This window comes from Panthera onca, chromosome B2 (genome assembly GCF_046562875.1).
Source record: "Panthera onca isolate mPanOnc1 chromosome B2, mPanOnc1 haplotype 2, whole genome shotgun sequence".
NCBI lineage: Eukaryota > Metazoa > Chordata > Mammalia > Carnivora > Felidae > Panthera > Panthera onca.
Genome location: NC_138343.1, coordinates 107,054,021 through 107,079,983, shown reverse-complemented (window position 1 = coordinate 107,079,983; position 25,963 = coordinate 107,054,021). Strand labels below are relative to the sequence as shown.

The following is a 25,963-nucleotide window of genomic DNA, read 5'->3' as shown; positions in this document are numbered from 1 at the left end:
ACTTTGTATTATCAGTCCTATGCTGAAACAGGGTTATTTTACCTGTCAACTACCACAATTAGATACAAGAGCTACTTTACATACAAATGTCCCTTCAAAACTGAATGCTATTGTGTGCTGATTTGCTACAGAGTCTGTGTGAAGGGAGAAAAAAGTAATAAATGCTGTGTTGCCAACCAGTAATTAGATTCTCAATGTGGTATAAAGTACTCACAGGAGGTTTGTTCTCAGCCTCATAAATTTGACCGTATCTTTCCATTCTAATGCTATTAACTGACTTAGAGACATGACTAACAGTAAAATAAGCCCCTAAACCACAGTGGCAAGCGCATAAGACTGAAATTATGCAGTGATGACTGCCATTCATTTAGGAATTGGCTGTCCCATTTGCTCTTATATATCAGGCGAACAGCAAATGGAGAGTTGGCTATTAAACGGTGAATTCAGGGTCATGTGGCTTAATACCTCTTGTGCAATTTGCTAAACTTAAAGATTATTGAAGATTTTTGCTTGGTTCACCGCAGAAACCATGTAATACTCATGGTGTTATATAAATATTTGGATGAAAGTATTGTTTCCAATCAATTTATTTCTCATTCTTATCGAATTATCTGAGTCCACTCACATTCAGTGCTTCTCAAACTAGTGTATATCCAAAGCCCACCAAAGGCTTATTAAACACCGATTTATGGGCCCCCCTCAGAGTTTCTGATTCTGTAGATGTGGATGGGAGTCTGATAATTCTCACTTCTTACAAGTCCCCGTGTGACGCTGATGCCACTAGCCTGAAATCCGTCCACACTTTGAGAACCACTGACTTAATGCCATGAGCTCTCCTCTTGCAACCAATAGGATTCCTTTAAAAAAAAAAAAATGAACTAAAAAAATAGACATCTAGACTTGGCTGTCACCATTGTTTAGGAAACCCTGTCCTAATTTACTACATCAGAAAAATTGAGGGAAACATTTCCTCTATTGGGAACCATGATGATTCCTTTCCTAAAACCTAATAAACATTGTATCAAATGGAGCATACATTATTTGGGGTTTCATTTATATGAAGGGAAGCTCTAGTAAATAAAGTAAATAGAAGAGCCATCTCATTATCCCAGAAGAATATGTGGCACAAATTTTTGTCATTGTTCTAATATTTAATGGAGATATTTTAAGTGTTTTGAAATCTTATTTCCTTCAAAGTCCAAGATCCATGCTGGAATTTACCAGAATTTTTGTGTTTATTTTTCTATCACAACCCCTAAAAAAAAAGATAGTTGCTATTTCCCATGGTTCTCAGTCAGTTATCTTCAACAATACTGCCCTGTAGTGACTAAAATTAGGGCCAAAGTTACAGTACTCCACTCTTACTCTATTTTTTAAAAGGTGAGATTTTCAGCATTCATATCAAGTTTTTATCCTGTGCATTGCTCCTTGTTTTATGTTAGAAGAACTTGACTCTGTTTCTATGTCGTCTTGACCTATGGGTCTGCTGCCTGGGCTTAGACTGGCCTTAGGACTACTAGGCGTCTTCTATCACCTCTCTTTTACTCCTCTTTTATCCTTGAATGCCATGTTTTCTCCACCATGCATTATTTCAGAACTTTGAGTCATACTTCCCCCCTTCCCAGCTTCATTGAGACATAACTGACTTACAGCATTGTGTAGGTAAAATTTACAACATGATGAGTTGATGCCCTTATATATTATGATATGATTACCACAGTAGCATTAGTTAATACCTCCATCACCTCACATAATTGTGGAGAGAATTTGAGGTCTATTCTTTTAGCAGCTTTTAAGTATATAATACACCATTGTCAACTGCAGTCACCGTGTAGTATATTAGATAGCCAGAACTTCTTCATCTTATAACTGGAAGTATGTATGTCCCCTTTGACCAACATCTCCCCATTTTCCCAACCCCTTTTCCCCCTTAGCCCCTGGGCAACCACCATTCTGCTCTCTGCTTCTATGAGTTCGGCCTTTATAGATTCTACATATAATGATAGCATATAGTATTTGTCTTTCTTTGTGACTTTTACTTTTTTAAACACACAGTGCTACTATCCCAGTCTTTCTATTAGAGTTAGCCCTTCTGAACAGATCTAATCAGTTTTTTAGCTACTTAGGGTGATTCCCATCGGAATAACCTTCAAGACGTTGACCAGTCACTGAATAAAAGATGCATGTATAGTGTACATAGATCATGCTGGGGGAAGTCTGCTTTGTGTAAAACTGAGTTTAAGATCTTTAAAAACATCTAAATGATAACTTTCTCTATAGTTTTATACAGTTGTCTTTCTATATATCTCTGATACTTTTGCTGATTTTAGATGGTCTGTCTGATGGCAAGGATTTGTCTAATACTTTGTGCAGTACTCACAAAAATATAATTTTCTTCTTCACTTTCTTTTTGGAGAAGAAATGGAAGTTATTACTTGATCCTTTCCTGTGCATCATCAAATACTACTTACTCTGTGGACATTTTTCTAGAGTTACACTTCAAAAACAAGTGTTATTATGAGTCATTGACCACAGCTGTCTTATTTACTTATGTATTCCAAGTGCCTTTTGCAACTTGGCATGTAGTACATAGGCACTCAATAAATATTTGTTGAATAAATGAATTGACATTTTTAAAGGTCAGAATTATAGAAGAGGTCTCTTTCTGAAAGTTTGTAATTTAGAAAGTTTCAGCTATGTTGAAGTGTGTGTGTGCATGTGTGTGTGTATGTGTATGTAATAGCTTTACAAAGCATTCAGATAGTGCAAGAGTAGCCACAATGTACAAGGCAAATCATATTTTCTGTTAGTTATTATATATTTATATTTTAAAGAGGAAATGCCTCCCAGATCCATTCTTTTTTTTCCAAGTGATAACTCTAAATTTATTTTTTTAACTTTATTTATTTTGAGAAAAAGAGCATCATCAGGGGAGGGGCAGAGGGAAAGGGAGAGAGAGAATCTCAAGCAGGCTCCACACTGTCAGAATAGAGCCCAACAGAAGACTCGAACTCACGAATCATGAGATCATGACCTGAGCCGAAACCAAACTTAGAAACCTTACCAACTGAGCCACCCAGGTACCCCCAGAATATTTCAGTTTGGTATTTTTGAAGCTCTACTAATAGAAAAGTATTGAGTTATATAACATTTTGATATTCTGATGACAATTATTAATATAAGGCATTGAATTATTTAGTGCAAGAATAGAACACTGGTCTATTAAAAACATGTAGTGTTGTCATGAATAGGATATATGAAAAAATTTTTAAACCTCTTACTGTAAATAAAAATAATTAAGGTGCTCTCAGGAAAGTTAACATAATACGGGGGTGGCAGGCTACAGACACACCCATTCATTTACATTTTGTCTATGACTGCTCTGATTCTACATCTCCAGTTAGTGAGTGAATGGATGAAGAAATGTCCTATGACCAAAAATTCTGCTTCCAATCATTTACCCTGAGGAAATAGTCATATATATAAATAAGCGTGTACAGCATTGTTCATCCCACTGCTCTTTGTAATATCAAGACAGTGGAAACCTCAGTGTCAAGTAATAGGAATCTGGCTAAGTTCTGGCACATCTGGCATACATTGGTATATTATATAACTTTTTTAAGAGAGATACTACAGAAATGTATGCATTAATGTAAAACAGGTCAGCAAACTACAGCACTCTGGCCAGATTCATCCTGAGACCTGTTTTTTACTACCAGAGCTAAGAATGGCTTTTACATTTTAAAGGATTATAAAAGAAAAAAAAAAAAAAAAACAAAACCTATGAGAGATAGAGAGTATGTAACTGGCACTTACCATCTGACCCTTTACAGAAAATGTTTGCTGACCTCTGGTATGCAGTGTTGTTTTTGATGTAGATTGAGTTGCTGTGGATGGATTTAAAACATTACATATGGAAGACTGCCATTTTTCAAAAAAAAAAAAAAATGCAATCAATACCATTTAGAAGAATAGACACTTAAGATGTTAACAATAGTTTGTATCTAGATGGATAGGATTAATGGGACCCTATTTTTTTTGTCTGTATAATTTTGTGATTTTTCAATAATGAGAATATATTCATTGTAAGATAGGAAAAATTAAAAATTTACTTTTGGTGTTAGGTAAAAAGAATGGGGGATGAGAAGGAACTTGTGAGTTCTCAGGTGCAAAGGTATAGTTGTCCATTTTGTAGATGAGGCAGCTGAGGCTAAGGGAGGTTAATCAACTTGCTGAGGGAGGCATAAACATAAAAGAAAAATAGCACTGCACCAAGTTTTTTTGTCCAGCAACATCACCATTTGATAACTTAAAATGTTCATCCATCAGTTGACTTGGTTAATTATGAACTCTGTGCCCAGGGGCAATTTAGAGGTGTCCTTTATCTGATAAAAGAGGGTTATGCAGAAATCAAAACCACCAAATTAATGGGATTAGATGTAGAATCAGATGGGTTTACATTTGCTTAGACTGAAAAAGGATTCACTTACATTTTGCATTTTTTTAGAAAAAGCAAACAGAACCTGTGTAGATGTAGGTATTTAGTTGACTTTGCACATTTGCAAGCTACTATTGCTAAATACCATACTAATTCACTGCTATTTCATCCATGTAGAGTTAATAGTTCATATTCAGTCACCTGACACAAAATTAGGGCACATTTCCTGAAGCTCATGCCCTTCAACAGAAGACAAACATGCAAGAGACATTTGGCATCCTCAGGCTCTGGTACAGACGACTGTTTACAAAATTAGTCAGCAATTTAGAAGGAGAGCAAATATACTACAACAGTGAGAAATCTTCACTATAATGAACTGATAGCTAATAACCAAAAGAAACATTACAACTACAGAAAACAGACATAAAAGCTCAGTAGTTTTTGGACCATTTGGTGTATGGACAAAAAGCCTAATATCCTCCAATTATTCCTGAGGGAACCGTGATCTTATAGCAAAGAACAATGAGGATGGTAACTATTATGGCTCTTTACAAAGCACATGGACATTTAATAACATTTAATCATCTTGTGGGGAAAATGATTCCCTGTTCACATATTTAAAAACTGAGGCACAGAGGGGGTTAAGTGAGTGCTCAAGATCTTATAGCTCCATTAGCAGATGGCAAGGAGCTAGATCTCTTAGTCCCAAGCCAGTGTCTGTATGTGATACAGATGCTGAGTCAGCAAGACAGGATAGCTGTACATTTCACTAGATCAAAAGAACAGATAAACATGTTTCTAAAACCAAATAACAAGGTTAAACTAAAGATATTTTGATGCACTTTAGAGATGAGGTTCAGCATCTGGAAAAATCCCTAGCATAGAATGTCTTAAAACTCAAAACTGCCAAGGAATCATAATATACTTGGATAGATGAGGCTGTCATTTTATTCTTATCTTTCTATTGGACAAAGGTTTCCAAGCCTCGATTCTGTGTATTTCAAATGATTTGTGATATTTGCCTGTAAATGTAATAATAAACAGAACAGTCCCTGTTTTAACACTGTGATAGCACATATTAATAAGCTTTATGTGGTGGATTCCACAAATTCTATTAGAAATCATAGATAGGGTACAGATTTTCATAATTTCCTGTCTCTTTAGCAGGGACTATGTTTTCTTTAAAAAGATGTTTTCTTTTTGATGTGAAATGTGTGTTCAGGCACTATCTGGCATACTTAAGTAGTATTAAGTATCGTTAGCAATATACTGCATATTTTTCAAACCTCATGTTGGTGAATTGCCCATTTTTTAAGACCAAAATTGAGACAGAATGAGCAGCTCAATGCCCATCTCTGAGCACTGTATAATGGCTTGGACTATTATGCTGTTATTTATTGTTCTTTTGGCCAGTGTTTTTTAGAACATCTAAGGTAACACAATGTATGGTACACCTAAGGATAATTCTCAGTGCAAGAGCTACATAACCATTGGTTCTGTTCACTTTTTTGTGCATTTTGGATATATGTTAGAACTTCCATATTAAATGTATGTTAGAAGAGGGACACATAGCTTTCTGTCATCATACTATTTACCTTCTCTAAACCCCGCACTGCCCCATTTATCTCTACAATAAACATATACTTTCCCCTTGAGAAAGTTTTTTAAAGGACCCTAATTATTTCTCAGGATCTTTTCTCTATCACAAAACCATTGTAATATTTCTTGGCATTGTCATTTATGTACCTTTGCCCCTTATAACTAAGAAAAGTTGCATAACCAATGAGAACTCCTGCCTTTCTCCTGCCCCATTCCTCAGGGTCCTGATTCAGAAATTCCTACATTTGTTGTGAATGGGAGGCACTACAGTGATAAGTGTTGGGACTTGCTTGACCCATGATATGCTCTTTTAACCAACCCTTTAACTTCTTTCCCTGATATTTAAGGTTAATGAACTTGTCTTATTTCATTTGGGCCCTATAAATCTACCTCTCTACTCTGCTCTCTGTCCGGCTCCTTCCTCTCCCCTTCTGTTTGATCTCCTGTCCTCCACCACATTAATGCACAGTGTGCACAAACAGGTACATACCTACCCCCAAATAAACACCCACCTACACCCACATAAGTGCCACCTCTCCAATCTGACCTCACCCCCCCAGGACCTAACTCAATCTCTTTCTTTGTTTTATTCCCATAGTTACAGCCTATATCACACAATTTAGTCTCTATTTATGTGCTACTATTGTTTTATGGTGTATATTTTATGTTTATATAGTTTTATATGCCTGACTTGCCTTCCTGGTTGTAAGCTCCTTGAGATCACGGATCTTTGTTTTCTCACGGATCTCTCTTATAGTCCTTATCACATTGAGAAACATGCAGTAAGTGCTTTCTAAGTCTTAAAACCAGATCGTATAGAGAAGAAAAGTACTCAGAAAGTGTCTTGTCTAGTGCCCTTCATGAAGGCCCTAGATGAAAATGAAGGCCATCTTCATTGTGACAGAACTGAAAAGTAGCAGACCCTGAACTGGAACCCAGGTCTCCTGACCGCCTGTTCAGTGTACCTATTACTAGGCCACCTTGACTCTGGCTTATTTTATGCTCAGGGAAATCGTAGGACCAGTTCCAGGAGGAGATGGCCATGGTTTCTGCCACATGGATACTGGTGATGTTGACCTTAAACAGCCTGAAATTCTCTCTAGTATTTCTCCCCATTTTTCATCCTGCTCACTTAACTTTATAAGATCTTCCCTGTTCAGGAGCTAGGGAATGAAATTAGAGTCCCCAGGAAAAAACTAAGAAGCTAAGGAATAGAATTGGAACCCTCAAGGAAGAATCAGTACCAAGATGCAATTTTATTAATTCATTTATCAACATTTATTCGTTTTGACTAGGAGATACTATAAAAGCAAACTTTAAAAAAAAAACTTTTCACTGTTAATTTTTTCATGAGAAATATTTTTAAAAAGCTAGCTAAGTCAAAAATGCCTATTCTCTAGGGTATTCTATATCCAGATTTTAAAATTATACCTATCAGAAGTTTTTTCCTTTCACTTAAACTTTGTGGTTTTCATACATTGGAAAAAAAGTCTAAGGCACAGTTACATTGACTCTTCTTGGTTATGACTCATGGTTACTGGCAGATTAACATGCATATTCTTTTTATTCCGAATAATCAAGTTCAGGGGGATCTTAGTGCTTTACTTTTGCAGGGAAAGGAAGAACACTTGCTTCATCTAATTGCCTAAGGACTAAAAATCGAATTATACTGAATCATAGAGAAGAAAAACAAAACAATTGACAAAAGAATTCATCTAATCAAATTTATAAATTCATAAAAAATGAAGTTCATAATGCAACTTGACAAATACAACAAATAGTTCTTATTTAGAAAAATGTCAGTTTGGGGGTTTAATGAATTACAGAGAGAAAGCAAAATTTGAAAAAGGCAGTGTAAGATGTGTGCACACATACATACATAGAACTCACAGGGGAGTTTCTGTGAGTCAGAAGAATTACTTGTTTCTGGGGTGGAATGAAGCTGGCATTCACTTGACCACAGCTACTATTGAACTGTCCCACATCAGAGCATTTAATTGGGGGAATAGGGCCTCTCTGAGCATCAGTTTCATCTGTACACTAGGATTATAGGACTAGATGACCTCTGACATCCCTTCCAGCTCTAAATTTCTTCTGGATTAACTATTTTTATATATCTTTATTTAAATACTTAAACTTTTAGCAATTCTACTCTAAATTATAAAGCCACAGTAGCTCAATAACTACTTATTGGTTGAATGATTAAATTTGGCCCGTGTCATGTGTGTTAATCAACTCAGCTAACAATATATAGGTTATTTTAGTTGTTTTCAGCCAAAGATATTTATCATATCTATGGCATCTTGTGCTGAAAGCTTTATGTAGCAAAAATGAGTAATAGGTAAACACTGCTTATACTAATGGGGAATTAGTGTTTGATCTTTTAACAGTGAAGTTTTCAGCTCAGCGTAAGCATTTGAAGAAAGGCTTTGATATTGATTGCACACTTCAAACTGAAGCATGTCTGAACTGAAACTGGTTCTTTCCAGTGCCAGAGCCTTCTGTTCTTATTCATTTCCTCTTTCCTTACTCTTTGCTCTAGCGTGTAAATATTCCTGTACAGTTCTTCGGGGATCTGCAAACTAGAAAGGCAAAAAAAGCCATACATCTTGTTTACAGCCTTGTCTAATCCTATCTGTAAGGGAAAAGTAAAAAGATAAATGTTTTTATTTGATACATTCTACAATCTGAAGTTTTTAAAACACTGATCAAAAACAGCAGTAAGACTATGATGATGTTCCTTAAAAGTAATGAAAAGATACAGGTTTGGTGCAGTTATTTTGAAATTCTTAACTTGAGACCATAAAAGTTTTTATTTAAACCTATTTGTTAGATACATGCTTGAAAGATTATTTTAGAAGCTATTTCATCATATTTTACTACCCTTCTTTCAGCAGATTACATTAGTTTTAATTTTTCGCTATGGATATCATCAGAATCTCTATGATGCAGGATCTTTTTGAAGTTTCCTTGTGGGTCATAAGTGTCTGCCCATCTCAAGTTGATTGGTACATGTTGTACAAAAACTATTTGATTTTAATGGTCATTTAAAAAAAAAGAAAATATCTTCTATTATCAGCATGGATTGCATTTTATTAACTGTCATTTTTCTTTTTGCTATCTTTATAAAATCCTTCCTACCAAACATAAGTACCAGTAAATCCTGGAAACCAAGGTTGACTAAGAATTTGATGGCAAATTAACACTTCCTATCTTTATAAAAATGATAATAGGTTTGCTTTTTTGTGAGTCCCATTTTAGTACTAGCTTTATGACTTTAGAGTACTTGCTTTTCTATAAGCCCATTTAACTGGGGAAACCAAGAACCAGAAAAGTTAAGTGATGCACCCAGGCGCCTCTTGAAGTCATGGTAGAGCCAGTCCTAGGATGCAAGTGCTGGCTGGTCCAGTGCGGCCTTCATCCTGCTTGCCCCATTTGAAAGAGCACAGAAGCACCATTTAAATGTGCTTTTTGTGATCATTTGCCTTTCAGCACATTGTCCAGCATGTGCTAGTTAAAACTTAACTGTTCTTTAGAATGATTTGTGACATTTTTCCTTCATTCTTATAACAGCATTAACTTAACAAACTAGTTTCAAATTTTATTACATAGTCACTATTTTAAGGAGAAAGACATTATCTTTGAGGATCTGGATTCCTCCTCCAAGTAACTTGTCTTAATATCTCAGGAGGAGATAACAAATCAAACATTAAGAATTAGAATTGACTCAGGCTCATATATGATTTCATTTAAAGCATGAATATGTTAATTAATGTTTTTACCCAAAACTATTTTGTAATTGTGCCCAAGGGTTGAGACTCCACAATATTTGACATAATTCATTATTTTCCAACAACAGAAACTAGTAGAATAGGATAGAGCACTTCACAAACACTAGAATATCAATGGTTTCTGATTACAGAGCCCAAGGTATATTTATTAATATTGGATTAATTCGTTTATTAAATGAACATTTACTGAGTACCAGCTACATTATATGATACTAGGTGTATGTATACCTCAACAAAGAAAACAGTCCATGCCCTTGTGAAGCTTATGCCTGCTGGGATTGTCAAACAATAAACAATACATTAATTAGGGACGTGATAAATGGTGGGACAGAAATAAACAAGATGATATGATGAACAGTAAATGGAATGGCTAACTTTACATGGTGTTGTTAAGAAAGACCTCCAAAGGGGTCATGAAAGTGGATTCCTAAAGCTAAGCATGAACTAGGCATGCAGAGAGCTAGGGAGCCAGCAAAGGTGGACTAGGGAATCTCAAGACACAGGGTTGAGATTTTCTCTCTGTTAACTGAGAATACAAATATTCTCCCACCCACTACTCATAGGAATACTGTGGTGATATCAATAAATTTAAACACAAAATGACCTGGGGCACCTGGGTGGCTCAGTTGATTAAGCATCGGACTTCGGCTCAGGTCATGATCTCAGGGTTGGTGGGTTTGAGCTCCATGTTGGGCTCTGTGCTGGCAGCTCAGAGCCTGGAGCCTGCTTTGGATTCATCTCCCTCTCTGTTTCTCTGCCCCTCTCCTACTCATGCTCTCTCTCTCTCTCTCTCTCTCAAAAATAAACATTTAAAAATCTTAAATAAACACAAAATGACTTAATCTGAGTTGGATATGTATAATAGGCAGTGAGGAGAAATGGAGGTGTTTTTCTCTACTTGTAGAAAGAAAAGAAAGTTACTTGGGGGTACAAGAGAGTCACACAAGAAAGCTTTAGAGATCTATATCTTGATTTCTGTAATCAAATGCTACGTTATGTGATGCCAGTTGTCAGTGTAGGAGTTCACGTGAGGCAAAGATCTTGGCCTGGAGTTGAGATTTAGACTAGGCCTTGAGGAATGGGTGAATTTGGATTGGTCACCAGGAGGCAGAAAAGGGTGTTTCAAGGTGAGAGAACTCTACAAATAAGTATACAAAGGTTGCACCCCCCCCCAAAAAATAAAGGAATTATGCAAAAATATAGAGATGTTAACTAAGCTTATTGTAGTAATCATTTCACAGTGTATGCATGAATCAGATCATCACGGTATATACAATTTTACATGCCAATTGTATCTCAGTAAAGTTGGGAGGAAAATCACTTAAGAAAAAAAAAAGATACTAAAGTGGATGGACCTTGAATGAGTGACCAAGACCATGAAGACTCAAGCTGGATCCAGAGTGGTCTTAGAGAGAATGGAAGACAATAAATTGGTCTCATTCATAGAGGTCATTGAAAAGTCAGCAGATCAGTTTTAACCTGATGTTTTAGACAAGAGGGAATCATTATTGTTTCTTGAAGAAGAAAGTCGTAGAGTAAAAAGATTCGGTAATACAGATACAGACTAATGGAAACAAGAAGGGAAATCCTGGAGAATGGGAGACTTCCTTTTTTTTTTTTAATGTTTGTTTATTTTTGAGAGAGAGAGAAAGAGAGAGTGCGTTCACTGAGGGGCAGAGAGAGAGGGAGACACAGAATCTGAAGCAGGCTCTAGGCTCTGAACTGTTAGCACAGAGCCTGATGCAGGACTCAAACTTACAAACCAAAGATCATGACCTGAGCCAAATTTAGACGCTTAACTGACTGAGTCACCCAGGTGCCCCAAGAGGGCCTTCTTTTTTTATCATGCCATTTCATTGTACCTGCTGATGAAAATGAGGACTATGCTCATATCACAGAAAGGGAATGAATTGGATATGAGACATTTCGGGGAAATGAACATTGACATTTGATGACTAAAGAGTGATAAATCAATAGTCAAAATGCTTCCTCTCTTGGGACCCACGGACTGGTTGAACAGTGTCAGTGATGGAACTGGGGAAGTTTGCCTGGAATATTAAGTGATTATTTCATCTTGGACATGTTGTTTCAGAAGACAACAAGATACCCAAATTGTGATGTGAGTACACAAGTAGAAGTATAGCACTAGAGCTGACATGGAAGGTTGAATTAGAAAATGCAAACAGGTGATGAGAACTGAGGGCTTAGCTCTTGAAAATGAATGCTGATGATAAGAGTATGTGTAATGGGGTCATAGCACACACACACACAACCTGAGGAGAAGGTACCAAAACAGCAGTGGGATAAAAGCCAAGACAAGAAAGAATTTCAAGCATTTCCTTCTAGGGAAAGTTCTTAGGGAAATACCATTATCACTATCACCATAACGATACAGCTAACCTTTTAATGTGATTGCTGCGTGTCCTAAGATCCTTCAATATAGAAACAGTCATTTCTTTCCACAATCTTTAAAATAGTAAATGCAACTGTGGGCTTTTTTTTTTTTTTTTTTTGAGAGGGGGGGTGAGGCAGAAGAAGAGGGAGACAAAGAATCCTAGGGAGGCTCCATGCTCAGCGTGTAGCCCAAAGCAGGGCTTGATGCAGGGCTTGATCTCAAGACTGTGAGATCATGACCAGAGATGAAATCAAGAGTTGGATGCTTAACTGACTGAATCACCCAGGCACCCCAGTAAATACTATTGTTATCCCCACTTTATAGATGTGGAAGCTTAGCATAGAGGGATTAAGCAATTTGTCCAAGAATACCCAATTGGAAGAAGTTGAAACTAATATTCAAGTATAGGCATTGTGTTTTCAAAGCCTGCATCCTTAACCTCCCACGCCATATGGTTATAATATCCACGATGGTGTTTTAATTGCATCGTTTGACTTCCATCTTATGTAAGTTTCTTGAAAAAGGAGTTAATTAACTAACAGTTTAAAAAGTGAAACTAGGAAGTCAGCAGATGGCTGGGCGGTGATTGGATAATCCCTTTCAGCAGAAAAGAATGTAGAATTCTATAGAGTAAGGCAGAGAAAGAGAAGAATATATCTTTGGGTCTGTTGTTTTGTTTTTTTTTTTCTCCTCTCCTTCGATATACTGTTAGTGATTGAAATGGGAAATTGTCCACTTTAAAGAGAGTTATAGTAATTTGTGGGGGAAAAAAAAACCCTCTGTTTTCTAGTGCTTTCTATGTATTACAAATGTCTGTGTCCTCATTTCTATACCAGGAATGTTAGTTTATCTAAACTGATTGTCAACCAAAACTTTACAGTAAAACTCATTACTTCCTTAATTTTCATTACTAAATAAGAGTCTGCAAAAGAGTAGGGTTTTCAAAATAGCATCAACATTGGTATTACTGGAGTGTATTCATTCTGGGAGCCCAAGTGTATGCCAGGATTTCTCTGTGGGGAGGCTCAGGACTTACAGCAGGAATTATGGACTGGAACCCTTCCCTCTGGAGATGCTACACAAGACCTCTTTGACAGGGGGTTTAAAGAATGCTTTTCCACTGTCTGGGAGAGGACTTTGTTTCCATTTTTTTCCATGCTTTTCAGGGTTTCCCCAGCCTTTCTCACATCTCCGTTGTTTGAGCAAGAGGCAAAGGGAAATAGTTAAGTTCCCATCCCACCATGCTCAGTCCTATACAGTATAGGAAGGAGAAGGGGCGGGGCACCTGCTTGCTGCTTCAACTGTCACAGGGAAAGCTGTAGCATGCCTTCCTTCAGTGAGACTGTGAATGGATGTCATCTCATTACCCTTCCTAAGGCACAGTGTGCTCAAGTGAACTGGCTGCTTAAAAACTTTTGATATTTTCCCATTTTAACAGAATAGAATTCTTAGACTTATGTTTATGACACTCCACAGTTTGGGCCCATGTTGTATACGTCTGACCTTGTTTACCAGTATTCCCTCTTTTTTGGTTAGGCAAGCTGACCTATTCCATTTCTGCTACAGGTCCCCACTTGCCTGTGTCTGTGTTTATTACACTGACGGCCCCCGGGGATACCGCTTCCACTTCCTGCCTTAATTTCTAGTATTCCTAGTCCCATTGCATGCTGAGTACAGCCCTCATCTAAATGCTGTCTTCACCATAGAGCATTACAGAGTGCATCTGAACTCCCAGATGATTTTATCTCCAGTTGTCGTTCTATCTATGTTCTAGATATTTATGTGCATATATCATCTTCCTTATAAATTCTGGGCATAACTTGTACCTAATTTAACTTTGTGTCTTCCATTTCACCTACACTTAACATCAGAGGAAGTTAAAACTGCAAAGAAGTGAGAGGACGTATAGGTTAATTGTAATAATATGTTTTTAAAACTTCTCCTTTCTCTGTGCTCTACTGAATCAGTAAAGATGGGACAGGACCAGATCTCCCGATTTTCAGTCCAGGACTTACCCTCCAGCAGCCCTGGTTCTGCCTCTGGTTTGCATGTTGGAATCATCTGATGTCACCTGTGGTGCTTAAAAAAAATTGTGTTCCGGGAGCCTCAAACCATAGAATTTAGAATCTTGAGAGTGTGATCCAGACGTCCGTATTATTCAGATCTCCCAACATGATGCTAATGTGCAACCAAGATTAGTAATAGATTCCCCACAGCACGGTGGCCCCTGGACCATTCTTGCTTTACTAGGTAATTCTATTAATTTGAGAAACTTATTTTTTCATATAAAGAAAATTTTAAAGTAGAAAAGTACTAAATGTGAGACGATAATATAACACTTTTTTGTTTTGCTTACAATAGTAGCTTACGTAACTGTTTAACTTTTCAGATATTTCGAAAGAAAGCAGTGGAACTTGGGGTAAAATTGCTACCTGCATTTCATACTCCCTCTGGAATACCTTGGGCATTGCTGAATATAAAAAGGTAAAATTCTTCATTTTCACAACATATTTTAAGTTGGAATATTCAATTGTGGTTTAACTGGATGGATAATTTCTTGTATGATGTCAGTGACTGATACCACTGGGAGTCTTGGCATCTGTCCTAGTGTTGGAAGCTAGCAGTTTTCCAAGCCTTAGATGGGTCCCTATCATGGGATGGTGTGACCCTAACAGAATCATCCAAGCCAAACGTGATTTGAGGTTTTCACTATTCATGGTGATGTTGAATATTGTCTCCCTGTAGATACCGAGAACATCCCATTATCTTTAAAATCATTGTCAAAGCATTTCACTTCCAAAGAATCCAAGTCCTAAGAGCACTTACTTCAATTAGGCTGCTGGCAGAGATACTGCAGAGCCAGAACCTTGGACCAATCAGATCTCCCATGTAAGGAACTGGTGTGACAGGTGGGGAGCACTTGGGACTGGCCTGCCCACAGTTGTAAGGAGGGAATGGAACTGCTCCACTGACCCAGATCAGCCCAACCTTCTCATCCCATTTGGGTGGAGAATCTTGTTATGCCAAGTCCATGGGAATTTGGCTCCAAGAAAACCTGGGCTAAACAGACTTTCTGGTATTTTCCCAGGGAGTAGTTTGAATTTTTATGATAGTTGAATAGTTTGCCAATAAACAGTCTTATCTTAAGCTGCCTTCTTAACCCCTCCTCCCCCATAAGTAATTAGTTACATACGTACCTCCTTGTGGTGGTGGTGGTGATGGTGATGATGATGATAGCTATTTTATTATCATAAAATGTCAAGCTTTGTTCTAGGGTCTTTGCGTGTATCACCATATTCAATCCCACAGTGACCCAAAAAGGTCAATACCATTGTTATCTCCATTTTACTAGTGGGACTTACACCGCAGAGAAACTAAGTAATTTGCCTAACATCATATTGTATATAAATGGTTAGAGATAGAATATGTACTTAGACATTTATACACACATCAATACATTAAAAAGTTTTCTTGTTTTTAGAAATGCCAAGAGGATGTGCAGGGTGATTTGGCAGGATTAATGCACATTTATTCTAAATTACTTATTTTAGTGACTTTCTTTCCTGAAATTAATCTTAGTCAGTGAAATTAATTATTTGGTTAATAAATCAGTTAAATGTGACGCTTTGTTTTCATTTGTATGTTATATATCGATACCTGACATCACACTGTACCTGTTTATAATTGTGTGTGTGTGTGTGTGTGTGTGTGTGTGTGTGTGTGTGTGTTTGAGGCGGGGATGTTAAGTCAGTAAGGCTGGGAGAGGGAGAGTCCACCAAAGTAGGCCATGTTAACTTGAGTTCTCTATTGTATGATGTGATATCTCAGGATCCGCTTTTCCCTTTAGAGGTCCGACAGCTCTCTCTGCCATCTTGAAGGTCATAGCATACACTGCAGGGACTCAAAGCAAGAGTGGGTGTGTGCTTGGCCTGGAGTCAGTATGGTGTTTGTTTGGAGGTCCGTGAGTTTTTTATTTGGCTCATGTAGATCACCTATAATAGGCTTCCGTATCTTTGGACTTTGTATTTATAGAAAATACTCTGACCTAGAAACGACTCTGCCACCTGAAATAAGACCTGGTTATGAAAACACTTTGCACATTTAACACTTTTTTTTTCGTACTTACCCTCTGAGAAAAAAATGATATAAGCATAATAATACACTGAGTTAAGTGGTTATCAGGAGACCTGGTTCCAGGTATTTTACAGCCACTCTGAGCGTCTTTCGAGCAATCATTTCAGCTCCCCAGGATTATTTGTAAACTGGAAGTTAGGCCACTTCAGTAGTTGCTTCGTGCACCTTTTCAGGTTTATAGGCCATTTGGAAATTCTGATGGAACATGGCCCTCTTCTCATAAAATGCACATTCCTGACTACACATATTTTTGCACAATTTCCAAAAGCTAACAGCACCATCGGAGCCCACCTAGAACCTAAGAACCTTAAGTTTAAAATACTGACGTGAATGATCTCTCCAACTTCTACTCTAAGATTCTGCAGAACTAATTTGCATTGTTTCCTGGAAGGTAATTAAATAAGGCCCTGCTAAAACTAGCAGAGAGAGGTGTGCACCTCCATCATTGCCGAAGTTCAGTCAATTACTGTAAGGTGCTCATATCATTCAGTTAGTTCTAGCCTCTCTCAAAATAAGCATAAGAAATTAGATTCTTTTCAAGCATATTTAATTTTACTTAGTGTTTGCTTCCAACAGCCAAGAGGCTTTTTCCTTAGTTAGAACTATCCTTCGTGTATAGTGGAGGTAGTTTTCAGTACACAAAGGAATACTTCTAAAAACTTAAATACTGAGGAATCCTCCATTATCCTCTATTGTCTATACCTCTTGAAAATTCATCAACTGGGGCATGGAGTTTTTTATAAAAGCTTATTTTGAATGTATAGTATTTTACATTAGAATTTTTTAATTTCAAAGATTACAGGAAAATGATATATGTTAAAAACTAATGTATCATTTTATTGTATTCTCTAATGTTTTCCCGTAAAACTAGAGGAAATTAGGTGACCACCCAAGAGCTGATGGGAACACTTTTAATTTCTTCCTGGGCAATTTGTATGAAATTTTTTATTATACATTTTTTCCATTCTCAATCCCATTTACTAAATAGCACTGACTTGCCCAAATTCACAAAATAAGCCATGGCAGAATTAATAATGATATCAATCCACTGAAATTCCTCATATCCCTTTGCGTAATCAAGTATACTCATCGAATTCATTCTCCGTCCAGTTGTGAGGCTTGTTTATTACCTTAAAGAATATCCTCTAGGAAAAGAAGCCAGAGTTTCATATTTATCTGTAATAAGTGCCTTTCAGGATGTGCTGTTCATGCCAACCTGTGTATATGTGCTATTTCCTCTGAGTATGTGTATTTTTACAGTATGTGCCAGAGGATAAGGGACAGCTGGCATGGAGCTTCTTTTCTAGTTTTTTGACGACTGTCACCAGTAAAATTTTCAAAGGAGAGGGGAAAAATATGTCTGGCAAAAACATATTTTCTTAATTATCTTCTCAGAATAAGGGAGTGTCTGTGGAATGATTCCCACAAGAAAAAAAGTGCTTGAGGGTGCTTTTTAGAATACAGTAGCTACATACTCACTGTTGACTGGCTTTGAAAATTTTGGCAATAATTACGATGGGAGAGGTATAGAATATTCTGTCTGTAATATCATAGTTCTCTTGCTTCTCAATTTTAAAAATAGGGATGCTGCTCTTTGCCAACACCTATATGCTAACAAAAAATGTGAACTTATTGGTGTTATATATTCACATCCCTCTAGTATTCAGATTATTGCCTGAAGATAATTTGTTTCTTTACCTTTCTGTTGTAAGAAATAAGCATTTATTTTAGTCCCTGCTGTGATAAAGTTTCTGTACTGGGTCCTGGGAAGATTTTCTGTTTCTCTTCACTTTATTTAAAAAGACAACCGACATGATCTTTCCCTCAGGGCATTCACAGCCTGGTTGGTAAAGCAGAATATATTTTTTATATGTTACTATATTATACACTCACTCATGTAACTGATGAATGTAAACTGGTCTGTGCCAAGGAGAGATAATAAGTACTCACCGAGTTGAATTTAAAGCAAGCAGTAGTTTGAATTGAGGAGGTTTATGCATTTGGAGCCAAAACACCAATAAGCCAAAATGGCTTTCAGCATTTGTGCAAACTGAGAATAGCAGAGAATCTAAATAATTTACTCATATTCCACATTAGGAATTCTGTCCCAAAAATCTGTTCAGAAAAAATAGATATATAATTATCTCTTTTGCTACATCTGTAATAATTCTTAATTCAAGAGCTGCTATATTATCTTGTAAGTTAATCGGAATTGTGATTTAATAGCAAGCGGTAATTTGAACAGATACCTAGGTGTCATACACAGGACCTGATTCGACTAACATACCAGCTTCACCAATACAATAGCAGAATGAAGATGTGCGTATTATATAACACCTCTGCTAAAAGGAAAGCATGGCCTTTTTAGTAGATTAGATTTTTGGTAGAACTCAATTTCTCTAATGTGAAAATGTCAAAATTTGATGTCTGATCTTATTACTGTGAACAGGAGGCCCTATGCATTCTTTTTCTCCACCCTACAGAAGAAAAATCACCTCTGTGGTTTGTAAAATCAAGCATTTCACTATTTCCATATTTCTAGGTATAATTCAAGCCTAGATAGAGTAAACTTACTAGATTTGGAGTTTTCTCCAGTGTGTTCTTAATTTAAAATAATATAGTTAATGTTCCCATTACTCATTTCTATCACAGGGCCTATAATCTGGGCATTCCTAATAATTATTCTGTCTTTCTTGATAAATGAGTTAGTTTTAGCTATATACTATTTTATCACTTGTTTCTCTTTGTGGATTTTTCCAAACTGGCACTTGCCTGGTGGTTATATTAGGTTAGTGGGACTGTCTATAGCGTGTGCTTTTGTGGCGCACGTCAAGGGATGTGCTGGGAAGTGACTGATCTCCGTTCCAGCTCTCGTTAGTCAGCAAGGTGATGAATGAGCACAACTCCTTCACCTATTCTTATTTCCTGCTTTGTAAAACCTTATTTACTGACTGCTCTAATTATGCAACACAACAGCATATTGTATCATTAGTTACGTTGCAATTTGTATTATTATTATAATTAAATTGCAAATTGCTTTACTTTAACTGAAATGGGGCCTTAATTAAGAATACTACATAGCTTAAGGTTTTCTAATAGTGAAAGATTATCCTGTGTGAAGCATGTACTATAGTAACAAAAGGCAGTAGCCCCCTTATTGGGTTTTACTTCGGGGTGTAAATGCTTAAGTATTATTGTAGCTGGTTTCAGTAGACACAAACTATGAAAGACCATCTAATTAAGCTAAATATTTTTAAAAATATTTTCCATATATCTCCCTGTGTTTTATTTGAGAGTTGAAATATAAATGTTCACATTATTAAACTTATTAAATTTTAAGATGAAGCAAATACAATCTTAGACTTTAAGTCACAAGAATAATATTTTAAAAATCAAGAAACAAATTTTTTGAACATGAACAGATCAGACTTATTTAATGATTCGCTAATATTCTGATGCAAAATGCTGAAAAAGGTTCTGTAGCAGTGATATAACCTGAGTGTAAAATCAGTGTTGTGTCTTATCTTTATCTTTTATTTATATATTTTGTGGATCTGCTAAAAATTCAAAGTTCAAGCAACCCTAGAAAAGAAGGAAGTTCCACTTTTTCCAAGCATCTTAAGCTAACCTACTCTGTTTTTATTTTTCCTGATTGAATGTTTTAATAATAACCATATTTTAAGGTTTTCATACTGACATGCACAAAGTTATCAATGTCAGACATTAGAATATCAGTACCATAGTTAAAGCTGCTGTTTATGAACATTGTCAATATAGCTCTTGGCCTTGGATAAGTCACTAAACTGAGTTACCTTCTCATAGTAAAATAATAATAGTAATTTTACTTATCCTGATGACCTCATAAAGTTTTTTGTGGAAATCTAATGGTTTAATTATAAAATATCATTTCGAAGTGGTGTGAAATAAATGTAAATTGAAATTATTATTAATTTTTGTTCTTCTCAATTTTCATTATAAAATTATGTGGTGTGTATAGTATTTTGTATTATAGAAAATAGCACATAACTAAAACTAATTTGGTTTTGATACTTCTTTTATAGCTATAGCAGTTTTTAAGTTTTTAAGCTACTCAGTGCTTATAACCCATTCTCAAGTTTCATTTTTGAGGTCAGGAAGAGAGATGGTATTTGTAGAACCAGCTGGAAATACACAGAGAATGTCTCCATGTAGTACATGTAGGATTGTGGTGGTTCCATACTCGAATATTTGTTATTTTTTAGAATATTTTGGAATCAGCCTATAGGTTCCAATCTCAGTTTCCTCTCTAAAATTATATTTATTGGTGAATTATCTCCTCTAGAAATAAGAACTGCTCCATCCATAAGATTTAAGAAGTGTGTGAGGCAATAAAAGGCAATGGTCTTTTCCCATGCCCCACATATTAGATAGTGTTTAATTAATATGGCATAAACCTGGTCCATAAGAAGGTATGTGCACTCTTGCTGTAAATATCTGTAGAGCCCTCCTTCCTAATTCTTAGGCTGTCTCACTTCTACTGAGGGTCTGACTGCTATGGTTACTTTCTGTCAGTGATTCTCAACCTTTCCAGTGCTTTAGAATAACTAGGGCATTTAAAAATACATATTTTTTGCTGCCTCCCTGTCCCCAGGTCTGTTTCATTTGGCTTGGAGTATGGTCTTGGCATTTTTCAAATCTCCTCGGCTATTCCAATGTTCACCTGGGGTTGAAAATCACTGCATTAAGTCTAGTGTTTATATGCTGAGAATAGCTTCATTTCTCTTCTCAATTACCTTTGAAAACATGTCCCTGCCCAATTGATGGTCAGTTTAACTTTTGAAATATAGAAATATTAGAAAATTGGTATGAAAATACCCAGCTTTAATAGAATAGCAGTTCTCAAATTTTAGAGTGTATAAGAATTGCCAGGAGAGTTTGTTAAAAACAAATATTGTTGGCTGCCCCCTAAGAGTTTCTGACTGGACAGGTTTTTGGTAAGTCTCAATCATTTGCATTTCTACCCAGATCCAGCTGACGCAGAGGCTGATGCTACCAATGCTGCTGATGCTCAAGGACCATACTTTGAGAACCATCGTAATATAAGAAATGAGCCATAAGAGCTAGTTAGTTTCTTAAATCTCAGAGCTGCTCACTGAAGCCCCCAACTCCAAACATCCTTGAGGGGTGAGGAGTGGTGGAGGAGAGGGGAGGGAGGATTCTGTTTCTATGACTAGTTTATTTTGTTAATAATTACCCAACTCTTTCAATTAATTCTAAGCAGTTTATTGCCTCTTCTGGAAAGCACTGATTCCAGACATTAATTACCCCCAACAAAAGTTTACATGTTTTTTCCCTTGCACTATTATTATTTTTTTTAATTCAGTAAGACTAGAAAACAAATGTTGGTCCATTTTAGCATAGAGGGGGAAAAAAAAAACATTTTCAATGAAGGACTTCGGAGTAACGTAGAAAGGAGAGCCATTTGTGTAAAAGCCATTCCTATGGCTCAGGCAAAGCAACTTTATTTTAAGCAGCTGGTGACCTGGTCCTATACCTGAGGGCATTCCAGAGCCCAAGAAGCTATGATCATCCTCCCATCAGAAGAGGAGGAGGGAACCCAGGCTTCTTCTGGATCATTTAATTCTCTCGCCAAGCGTCAGATCACTATATCTGTGCCAAGCACTCCATAGCTTGACCAAACTAAAGGCATTTATTTATTGCAAGTGGAAAATAAGGATAGCAACACTTAATTTAAAGGCACTTTGTGTATATCCTCCTTTATTGGGACATAAGGGACAAGAAATTCTGAATAAAGGATGCTTTGCTATTCCTTAGTCATGCGTTGTGAGGCAGTAAGAATTTCAAGAACCTAATGGTGTCTGAACTGTTCCATTTCTTCCCACTCCTCTGGCCATAATTGAAGTTAATACCCAGGTAAATGAGGTTTTCAGTGTCTTTTATTCCCTGGAGGAAGGAGCAGACCATATCTGTCTTTGCACACGGCCTCTAACAGTCCTCATTACTTCTCTACACCACCCCACCCTCTTGCTTCATGAATTCCCGTCTGCCACAGACCACTTCTGCTGCGCTTCGGTGGGGCAGTGGCAGAAAGTTGACATGTGAATGGAGTAAACTGGCTGATGTTTTATTCAACCATGGATTAGATGCTGAAAAAATGTGTGGTTTTTTTTTTCTGTATTTCCTGAAGTGCCCACACTTAAAGCTAAATTACAGCATATGAGTAATTAAAGTGCAAAAATTTATCAAAGGTGATGTGTAGGCAATTGAGAGACAATCTACCCCAAGAGGGCTGCTTAAATCCCTTAAAAAATGGCTTGTGGTATGTGGGAAGGCTGGTAAGAGGCCTTCCTCACTATTCAGTTCTTGGCAGATAGATCCTTGGTACAAAATGCATGGAACTGGATTGTTAAATATGACCACTACTTCCCCCCACAGCATCCCACTGTTGAAGCAGTTAACTCCCCAGGACAATTTTAAGGACAATTATAGTTATTTGAATGCAACAAACTCAAAGTAGCTTTCATCTCAAGTTTTTCAAATGCTCAGAACTAGTATTTTAGGGATTCAGCTTTGTTCACTGTATTCACACAATTGGTGGCAAATCAGACTTGGCAATTGGAAATGTATTCTGTGTACAGGACTTAAATTAGGAACAAGTCAGAACACATAATTCATACAGTGCCTTTACAGGTCAGCAGTGGAATAATCTTTTCAAGGAGCCTGCTATCCCAGATTTTTAATGAAGCAGCAATCAATTTTCCTGTGATTAATCTCAAGACCAGGCTCATGTTTTTAGTGTGGGGCAAACCTTTCAAATATCTAATTAATAAAGTTTAATTTAAAAGTTTGTGAAATCGTTTGATTAGATGTTTGGAAATCAGCCTAGGTATCAAAGCAATTTCTCAGCCCTTATTATTGTTAATCGTTGTAAATATTCAACTAACTATATTGAATCTTTGGGAATTGGAAGGTCAATATAAAATATTTATACTACAGCCAATAATTTTTAAAAGCCTTACACTCTCAGTGGGTATATTAACCACTCCATGTTTTCTGCTCATGCAGTAGTGGTTGTAGTTGATCTGTTCTAAAAAGTGGGATGAACAGTAATTGATTGCTGTCTCTTTTATTAACTAGAAAAAGAAAAGTGATGGAGCAATAATAAGAATTAATTGTAATTTACTAATCTGGAAATTAATGTGCAGCTGGGCATGAGTACAAGCAATGCAATTTGGTGATTTAGCAATCATGACAAATTATCTTCATCTGTAAGGTAGAGAGTTGCTAGCATTTCTTTATTTGATTTTTAGTAACAGACCTAGTTTTAGGAAGACCTTATATGAAGGCTCATATTGCCCTTTTATCCTGGAAATGTCAGTTGGAGTTTAGCATTATTAATTAGGTCTCACTTTCCCTCTTTGTCATGTCATGCTATAGTTTTTATGGAACATTTGTACAAAACAGTGATTACTGGTAATTGACCTGCATATGTTGAATAATCTTAAGATGCTACTGAGGGTTTAATGTACCTTGTAAATTGAGAGGCTTCCAATTAAGTTGAGTTCTTAAGATAATCACTTTCAAAACTAATCAAGTAATAGGACATTAGTAAAGCTCTTATTGACTTAATTGTGACAAATTAATAAACAGACCCAGTGCAATTACTATAATGGTTCTGTCAGTGAGCAGTTTTCCAAAACTTAAGCGTAAATCTATTCTACCCCCTGGAAGTACAATAAAAGTTACATAAACCATTTTAAGGTAGATATCATTTCTAATAGCTGTGTGTGAGTACAGTGTAGTGTTGTGTCACTTCCTTTTTAAATATGACTGCATTTATTTCAGAGGCCAGTGAATCTGCTTGCTAAACCCTTAAAGCATATGATTTTATAAGAGATCTTCTGTATGCCTTGAACAAAATGATTACACGTTCTTGGGTTCTCCCATCTTTATTTTTCTATGCCTGTGCCCTTGGGGTTGGTGCCCTCTCTCCTTGGAGAGCCATAGAATGTCCTGTCCTAATCTCAGTCCCCAAGAGCTGTCAGCATAGTGCCTTTTTATACCTAGTTGGCACTCTGCAAATGGACTTTGGGAAATAAATGAATTATGAATTACAGATTTGCCATAATTTTTTAATATCTGACAGTGCCAATTTCTATGACTTTGCTGATTGCATTTAAGAAAATGGCATCAGAAAGAACGGGAATAGAAGTCCTGCTTCCACTAATTTAAGAATAGTATGACAAATATAAATATCTCTCCAAGAGCACCAAACTATGTGTTTAAAATGCTGCATTTTACTGAATATGACTCTATTAAAAAATAACATGACCACATATCTTCTTTCTCCAAGCTTTGTTTTTCTCATTTGTTAAAGTAGAATTAATAAATTGTATCAGTTTTCCTGAGATGATGTTTATGACAGAATGCAGAAATTCAAGAAGTCAGGCGTCTTTTAGATCCATAAGTGTGGATCACTATGGAATTTCAGGATCCTGAAATCATCATGGTAGACATCCATACCACCCATCCATAGTACCTGTGTTTAAGTTAGACCTTAGCACAGAAGAATGGACTTTCATGTAAAGAAGTGTGTGCATACGTGCGTGTGTATAATAGGTATACACACATTTGTAATTCTAACATGACTCTCGTGTTCAGTTTGTAACTCATGGTCTTCCTCAAACAAGGGAATGATTGTAGAGACCTCATAGTAATTGTCATTATCTGGAACAACAAAGGGAAGTCAAGTACCCAATTTAACTACACGGCTGAAGAAGGATTGTTTTTAAATTATTGTAATAACCTAAAATAAGGATTGCAGTAAGGACTAAAATTGCGGTGATTTCATTAATTGTGAGGCATTAAAATAGTGGTTCCGGAACTTAATAGGAAAAAATTCATGTTAACATCGTATAAATGCAGCACTTTTAACCATTTGTTTACATGCAATTACTGTAGCTAATCACATGATGGAATTTGCAGCCCACTATTATATCAGCACCATAAGCCCATGGTTTTTAAGCTTTTTTGCCCTCTTATCAATGAGATATTTTTGAGCACTCACCCAGAACATCTACTCTTATTTGTAAATTATGTATATATGGACCGCTGTATTAATATGTCCTATACATCTGCAAACACTCAAAAAGTAGAATTGTAAAGGATAAGAAATAGATGAGGAAATAAAGTATTTCAGTAAGAAATGAGTGTTGGGGCAGCTGGGTGGCTCAGTCGGTTAAGCATTCGACTCTTGATTTTGGCTCAGGTCATGATCTCACAGATTCATGAGTTCAAGCCTCACCACACTACCTCCATTAGGCTATACACTGACAGCTTGAAGCCTGCTGGGGATTCCCTGTCTCCCTCTGTCTATCCCTCGCCTGCTCACACTCATTGGCGCACTCACACGTGCGTACCCTGCCTCAAATATAAATAAACATTTTTTTTTTAAAAAGGAGTACATGAATGATCATTTTAGACAGTGTAGTGTGATTTTATTTTTCATTTCAGTTTAAGGCTTATGATACAGTGAGTGTTTCAAAGGTCCCATTCTGTTTTCCTTATTTCAAAATTTGGTTTTAACTCTGTCCAGAAGGAAAAGGT

At 36.6% G+C, this 25,963-nt stretch overlaps 1 protein-coding gene across 1 annotated transcript in view; it reads left to right on the top strand.

Annotated features, from left to right (window-relative positions):
* Nucleotides 1–25,963, top strand: part of MAN1A1 (mannosidase alpha class 1A member 1) — a 162,225-nt gene that overhangs the window by 79,197 nt on the left and 57,065 nt on the right. Inside the window, exon 5 of the mRNA XM_060616531.3 lies at nucleotides 14,613–14,707. Within this exon, the coding sequence (XP_060472514.1) occupies nucleotides 14,613–14,707 (95 nt within the window). The remainder of the gene's footprint in view (nucleotides 1–14,612; nucleotides 14,708–25,963) is intronic.